The 8,000-nt window shown below is 36.9% G+C and overlaps 1 protein-coding gene across 1 annotated transcript; it reads left to right on the top strand.

The window, feature by feature from the left end:
• Positions 1-319: 319 nt before the first annotated feature.
• Positions 320-2,754, top strand: LOC122039922 (terpene synthase 10-like). Its single transcript, XM_042599335.1, has 7 exons — positions 320-562; positions 635-914; positions 1,003-1,393; positions 1,501-1,719; positions 1,828-1,966; positions 2,069-2,302; positions 2,382-2,754. Exons 1-7 carry the CDS (start codon positions 347-349, stop codon positions 2,679-2,681), a joined length of 1,779 nt encoding a protein of 592 aa, XP_042455269.1. The 5' UTR covers positions 320-346; the 3' UTR covers positions 2,682-2,754.
• The last annotated feature ends 5,246 nt before the right edge of the window (positions 2,755-8,000 follow it).

Raw genomic sequence — 8,000 nt, 5'->3', positions numbered from 1 at the left:
TTAGTTGAAGTTGACGCAAAAATTTGTTGGCTTTTCGAAGTGTTAAGAATTGTCTCGTTGATTATTCCACGTGACCATGTCAAGTCAAATTAGCCATTAATACTTTCCTTTATAATTGTCAATTGACTAAGTATTACTTATTTGTTAATTCAACTGACCGAGCACCATAATACTTCTATAAAATATATACCTTTTAGACAAATGAATAAGATCCAGAAGTTTGTTATTACTTTTCTCTAACACATACAAGTCATGGAGACTTCCTCTGCTCTATATAAAGAATACCCCCAACCCAACCAATTCAACGCATCAAGCAGCCTCCAACAATCTGACAAGCATTACGGTAATGATAATGTCTCGTTATCTTCTCGCACCATCATACATCCCTTTTGAGCCAAAGATCTGTGATCTCCGGCGATCCACCACCACCACCGAGAAGCCATGCTTCCTGCTCATCCATTGCACGGCCGACAGGCAATTGCAGGCGTTGCGAAAATCGACCCATTACCAGCCCAACTCGTGGAGCAACGACTACATACAGTCACTCACCGTTGACTCTCCTGTTAGTACAACTCCCTCAACATCTCTGTTTTTTCTTTTGATTAAATCTAAATCAAAACTTTATTCGTTAAAGGTAGAGGAGAAGGATCAGACAACGAGAATAGTGTTACTGAAAGAGAGAATTAGAGAAGTAATATGTGAGAAGAAGGAAGTAGAAGAACAGCTTCAGCTGATCGACCACCTGCAACAACTTGGAGTGGCTTATCATTTCAAAGACGAAATTAAAGATGCTTTAACTACTATTCATGCATCATTGGAAGACATAATTAGTTTGCAGCTGAAGGATGCTGACGTCCACATCACGGCACTTCTCTTCAGACTTCTTAGACAAAACGGGTTCTCAATCACAGACGGTATATATATACAGTAGCCATGTAACATTTTATAAATGTGATTAATTAGCTGAGACAAATGATATAATGTCTGAGTTAATGCATGCAGATATCTTCAAGAGATTCAGGGATGAGAACGGCCATTTCTTCGAAGTTTCCGTTGAAGGAATGCTGAGTTTACATGAGGCGGCTTTTTATGGCAAGGAGGGGGAAGTGATACTGCAGCAGGCCATTGATTTCACGACTCAGAACTTGAGAAATCTCCTGAACGACCAAGGATCCATTACTGAAACTGGTCTAAGGCAGAAAGTGTCCCATGCGTTGGAGCTTCCATTGAACTGGAGGTTGGAAAGACTACACACCAGGTGGTTCATACAATTCTGCAGCCAGAGCAAGAAAGACAAGTGCCGTATGATTAATCCTGTATTTTTAGAATTCGCTAAGTTGGACTTCAACAGGGTTCAGGATACTTACAAGAAAGAACTCAGCAAACTTTCGACGTATAAATAATTAGTAATATTGTAGCCATATGCATGCATGCATGCATCTCGAATTCTAAAGCAGCTAGAGCTCATATATTATCTATTATATATATTTGATGGAACAGATGGTGGTCAGATCTTGGACTTGCAGAGCGTCTGCCATTTTTCAGAGACAGGTTGATGGCCAACTATCTGTGGACGGTTGGATGCGCCTTTGAACCGGAATATTGGAGTTTTAGGGAGATAGAAACCAAAGCCAATTGTCTTATCACAATGCTGGATGATGTTTACGACGTCTACGGCAACTTGGAAGAGCTTAAGATATTCACAGATACAATAGAGAGGTAATTAATGAATAGTGAATCTATCTAGTTCCAACTCTCAACTTATATATAGATGATTAATGTTTGATTTTGATATATACATGCTCGTATATAATTGATAAATTTCAGGTGGGATGTTAATGCGATCGACAAACTCCCTGATTACATGAAACTCTGTTTTCTGGCCGTCTTCAACACAGCAAACGAAGCAGCTTATGAAGTGGTCAAAGAAAAAGGCTTCAACGTACTGCCATATCTAAAGAGAGCTGTAATATGTTTACTCACTTTCACCAATATTAAATTTAGTTCTTATTAACTGAAAAACATAACTATTGATTAAATAATTAGTTATTTTGTTCGATATATGCAGTGGAGTGATCTCTGCAAAGCCTTTTTGTTGGAAGCTAAATGGTCTCACGAGAAGTACACCCCCACAGTCGAAGAGTACTTGGCGAATGGATGGATATCGATATCAGGGCATATCTTCCTCACTCATGCCTACTGTATGAGCCCATACGTAACCCAATCAGACTTGGAAAATTTCAGCACTTACACACAGTTTGTACAATGGTCCTCCATGAACTTTCGCCTCTACAATGATCTGGTATATATATAATTAATGCCTCATCTTTTTTTCTTTCATTTTAATTCTATCATTAATTAATAAGTAATTGCCTGTGCAGGTTGAAACGGAAAAAAGTGATGACTGCTCGGCTATCCAATACTGTTTGATGCAGGAGAAAGATGTGTCAGAGGCAGGGGCTCGGGAGATGATCAAGGAGATGATCATGGCAAATTGGAGAGCCATGAACGGGGATCGAATGAATTATACAACTCTGTTCGAGGAAAACTTCAAGATTTGCGCAATCAACCTTGATCGAACGGTGCAGTTCTTCTACAGGGGTATAGATAGATACAGTGAGGCCGATGGAGAAATCAAGGATTCAGTGACCTCATTGTTACTTGAACCAATCGAGCTCTAAGAATAAATACGTATACTATATATATTTGCATAAGCTTACTATATAAGATAAGGGTAGTGTTAAATGATTAAAATTTGGCCAACTAGAAAATATTTTATAAGTCATTGTATTTTAGAAATATCATATTTATATATTAATTATATGTATACGTTACAATTCATTTCTAACTTATCAAATTCTGACCAATAAAATTTACTGATAAGATACAAATGAATATAGATGTATGATAATATACCAAATTAATGAAAACATATTTTTATGATTGAAAGAAAAAAAACAAAAATCAGAAGCAAGACATATATAGAAAAATTAATTATAAAGAATATAACAATGATATTAGAGAAAATGGAGATGACTAATATCTTATTGTTTTCTTCGAAAGATTGAAAATCCTGCTGTCCATAAATCTCTTCTTGTAGCTGATAATTAAATTAATTAAATAAATCTGGACTAGTTTCAATGCACTAAAATGGATAATTAATAAAGAAGAATATCCCAATCAATTACAGCATTGACTACCACGATGCAATTTAAACAGAGGCAAGAATCTCTCACGCATTTCATCCTTCATATTTTGAAGCCTAGGAGTGTACAGTGTGTAAAGAGGCTTATAAATGAATTTTTTTTAATTAAATTTATCATCAACTTAGTTCATGAATATCTAATTCATTTACAATCCGATCAAGTCCATTTTCCCTCTCCAAATCCATAAACAAGCACATATCTTTTCAGAGTGAATATATATATATATATATATATATATATATCAACAACTCCGTGCTCTTCCATCTTAATTTGTATCTCCTCCTGCAAAAGTTCAACTATACCTTGAGAAGAAAAGGGGAAAAATATTGGAAGTTGAATTAAACTTGTATACATAAATCATAAATATTTGATGAATCAAGTGAAACATGAATCTTATAATTCAGATATTTAGATAAAATAAGTTCATATATTTACTTAATGATGTATGATCTAGAAGTTTCTATTGAGTAGTACTCATGTAATGTGAAGTTACAAGATAAGTATTTTTTTCAATACAAAGTCGTTATACTACAACTCCTCTTCTTTTCCTAGAAAACTTTTGAGAATCTACTATTTTCCAACAAAGTGGTATCAGAATCAATGACATCAAAATTCTTTCCATTCCAATACTCCCAATTTACTAGACTCAGCTATGAGAATTGGTCAAATGAAGGCTATTCTTGGATTCCAGGTGTATCTCCTCTATAGGCCGACTAGAGGAAGGTGAATAGCCTGTAATAACAAATTAGCACTTTCTCTTGCTTCTAAACTTAGCAAGGGCAAACACACATAATCCAAGATAATAGAATGTTCACTATTAAGCTTCTTCTTCAATAAAGTCGGAGGTAGAGCAGCCCCTTACAATGTTTAAGCACAAACAGAAATTAAACACGAATTTAGAAATGAAAGTATAGTGTGTATATAACTTTGAGGACCAGAGCTCTATTTATAGTCCAACGGTCATAACTAGCCGTTTGCTGACGTGCAGCTTCTTGGGCGCTTGGATTGGGTCCAGGCACTTGGACTTGGTAGCCTCAATCCACTCCGCAACGACTCTTCATCAACGACTTATCGGTTCCCAACGCCTGAACTCGGTCCGGGGACATGGACTCTGGTGATGATCCTTGTTGCAACAGGCTTACTGATGTGGCCCGAAGGAATCCGGGCACCTGGACCAAATCCATGCTCTTGGAGTCTGAGTACTTGGACTCGGTCAACTTCGAGGTTGATAAATTTTCCGTCCGTTCGCTTGGGTGATCATATCATCCAACCGTCCAGAGTTGAGATCACCTGAACTCAACTCTAGTCTTCTCCTCGAGCAATCTTCCACCCCGGCTTCTCATCCCTCGAAAGCGCTGCACGCGTCCTCATCCGCCGATGTACTCTTTTGTAGCTCGTCGTCCCTCGGATATACCGAGCCCATCGACTCGTTTCCTATGCCATCATTCTCGCTCGTTGCATCTTTCGCTCAACTTCTTGTGTTCCTAAGTCCCTGCACACTTAGACATAAGGAATCAAAAACACATAGCGTAACTTAACTCGGCTAATCACATCAAAATCAACCCAGGATACTTACAATCTTCCCCTTGTTGATGTGAATCAACCCAAGTTAAGGTAATATTAAAACAAACAATAAAACAATATTAATTTACAATTTAAAAAAATTACGATCAATTCAGTTCAAGAAAAAATATTAAATTATATACTTCCCTTAACTTAATCCCTAATTTTCTTTCCCTTTGATCATATATAAAAAAGGAAAGATTGATTGGATACCAAAAAAATAAATAGATTAATCGAATCTCTATGAATGAGACACAAAGATAGTAGTAATATGGTTTCCTCTTTAGTTAAAGTTAATTTTATTTCATGTTGAATTTTTTTATTAGAATTTTTGGCTTTTGCTATATATAAAATATAAATATAACTTTTACTGTATAATATAATAATATAAATATAATTTGACTTTTATTATATATAATATATGGATTTATGGAATATGATTGAATTGCATAATAGGAATAATATTTCGTATGTAAAGTATATGTCGATATAGCTATTCATCTATCCACATATCTCATCTCATCTTTCTTTTTTATAGCAATTTTGCTTGTAGCAACAGAACTCAGGTCACATTATATCATAATTTCTGCTTTTTTCTATTATATTATAGAAAACAAAAAAAACACGACATTCCCTATAAGGATATGGGATATGTACATAAAAAAGACTCATTCCGGTATATGTGTAATAATTTTTGTTTTGGGGTGTGGGTTTACATATACATATATCATATATATATTGTTATATTTAAATTATTTTGTTATGCCAGTAAGGAAAGACAACAATTGAGATATAAATTGAAGAACTTTTCACTAATTAAAAAAATAGTTAATGGTTCCAATTTGCACTAAAATTTTCAATTTGTGACCGAAAATCCATTTTTTACCATCTCAATGAAAAGAGATGTAGCTCCAGTTCCTTCAAAAATAGTAAGATCTTTGGCACAAGAAGGAGTGATCCATATCATCTTGACTTGTTGACTTGGTTCTCCTTCCCCTCTTTTTTTTTAACAATACCGAGTCAGGTTCTCCTACCAGTATTGAAAAGAACATGCTAAACAAAATCTTCTTCATGTAAAACTTGCTCGATTAAAATCGGTAAAATCATACGATGAAACCATGTGTTATGGCTTGAATCCGTAGTCAATCCTATTTTTTATAGGTAATGTGCGTAGATTATACAATTTTATGCATGTTTTGACACACGTCTACATATACTTCATAAGCATAATCTATATTTATTGCACCCTATTTCATTATAATGTTATATTTCAACTCCCTTTGTTCAAAGATGTACTCTTTGGTGGTTTTGATTGATAGGATATGATTTACAGTAAAACAGTGCTTAAATTAAGTCTAGACTTCCCAAAATGCCCGGGACGTGCTCATGAGGCAAAAGTCCTAGTGGATTCTAAGTATGTGGAAAACTCTAGGGAGAGGTAACCCTAGGTCCGAGGGGGAGGTAACCCTAAGTGGTAGAAAGTCTTAACTGCGATTAGAAAATGTGAAGTCTTGGCAGATCGAGCACTTTGGGCGAAATCCTAGAGTCGAGGACTCTAGTTGAAAATCCTGGTAGTTGCAGACCAGGTACAAGTCTGGACGGGTCATAGAGCAGACATTCAGCATGAAGACCTGAAGTCTCAGACACTGAGCAAAAGTCTAGACAGCCGTGAAGGATTGATCTGACAAAAGGTAAAACTCTCCTGAGAGAGGTGAGCACGCTTTCCTCCGAAGAGCGAACAATAAGCGTCGGTTCGACCTAGAGTTTCAACGAAACTCAAAGTCTGAACCGGACAGTCAGAGGATGTCAAATTTATATTATATATATTGTTTATTTCTTGAACTAACTTTGTTTTACTGAAAGAAGGGAGGCTAAAAAAGTTGGTCCGGACGCCCGGACCAAGCTCGCCCTGGGTGAGCGGGGGCGCCCAGGCGGTCTGGGTGCCCGGATTCGGTCCACACGCCCAGACCCAAAAAATCATCCATAAGCCTACATGGAGTGCGTTGATTGGCCGGGACACATGGTCCAGGCTCCCGGAGGGGTTCTAGGCGTCCGGAACAACCTATATAAGTAGCATTCAATCAGGGGCTAGAGAACAACATTCAAAATGACTTCTACTCTTGCGCGCTGCTCAAGAAATGTATCCTCGATGCCCAAATGTTGTTTCGACAACTAAAGGCTTAATCTTTCAAATCTGTAGTTGTCAGTATTCTTTACTTTACGGTTGTCTTAATCTTGTAATTGCATACTTGTACTATTTTAATTGATTAGTGGATTGCCCATCGAAAGCACTTTCACGTGCGAGCCTTAGAGAAGGAGTCACCACAAGTTCCGAACCAAGTAACTCTTAGTGTTCGTGATTGTTTTCTTTCTTCTTGTCTTTCTTATTCAGCTACGTTTTACGCAAACATTTTCAAACGAATGTGAAAACCCCAAGCGCTATTCACCTCCCTCTAACACAACGATCCTACAATTGGTATTAGAGTGGGGTCGCTTTGAATCGATGAAACAATCATTCAAGCATATTTTTTTCTTATTGTATTAGTTTTTAAATTTTCCGGAGTCGATCAAAATTGATACAGTTGCCTCATTCTGATCAGTTTTATCACAATCAAGCTTTCTTCTCGAAATTGGTGCAACACCACTCAAGTTTGTTTATTTGATTAATACTATATTCCATACTACTAAGCCAAGACCTAGTCTTGGACGAGTTCTGTTTTTTGTTGTTTTTGCAAGAATATTTTTTATGGCCTACCAAGAGGGGTATAGCACTGTACGCCCTCCTCTCTTCACTGATGAAGAATTTGGCTATTGGAAAAGCCGAATGGAGTATCATCTCAAGATACAAGTCGAGATGTGGATAATCATCTAGACGGGATTCGCATATCCCATGGAAGATGGAGTCCTCATCCCGTGTGATAAATGGGATGGACCAACTAGAAAGAAATTCGAGGCTAACACCAAAGCTACTCAGACTCTATAATGAGGTTTGACAAAAGAAGAGTTGAACTGAGTCAGCCCATTTTTAAGTGCTAAAGAATTATGGGAAAAGTTGCTCAAGGAGCGCTTGGGAGGTTTATGATTGTCTGCTCGAAGCGTGCAGCTACTACAACTCGTGCTCCAAGAAGGTCAACCTCTGCCATATGACCAGGCTTTCAGCCCAGAACTACAGTAGAAATAGGTTAATGAGTGCTAATCAGGAAATACAAAAGTAAATATAATGATAATATA

Source organism: Zingiber officinale, chromosome 2A (assembly GCF_018446385.1).
Source record: "Zingiber officinale cultivar Zhangliang chromosome 2A, Zo_v1.1, whole genome shotgun sequence".
NCBI classification, from domain to species: Eukaryota; Viridiplantae; Streptophyta; class Magnoliopsida; order Zingiberales; family Zingiberaceae; genus Zingiber; species Zingiber officinale.
The sequence above is the reverse complement of the archived record's forward strand: the minus strand, read 5'-3'. Positions and strand labels throughout refer to the sequence as shown.

What these genes read in the sequence shown, in the direction of transcription:
- LOC122039922 (XM_042599335.1), top strand. Translation starts at nt 347, where the DNA reads ATGATAATGTCTCGTTATCTTCTCGCACCATCATACATCCCTTTTGAG. An exon ending in GAACTCAGCAAACTTTCGAC is followed by an intron (nt 1,394 to 1,500) that starts GTATAAATAATT and finishes TTGATGGAACAG; the next exon opens with ATGGTGGTCAGATCTTGGAC. An exon ending in TTCACAGATACAATAGAGAG is followed by an intron (nt 1,720 to 1,827) that starts GTAATTAATGAA and finishes GATAAATTTCAG; the next exon opens with GTGGGATGTTAATGCGATCG.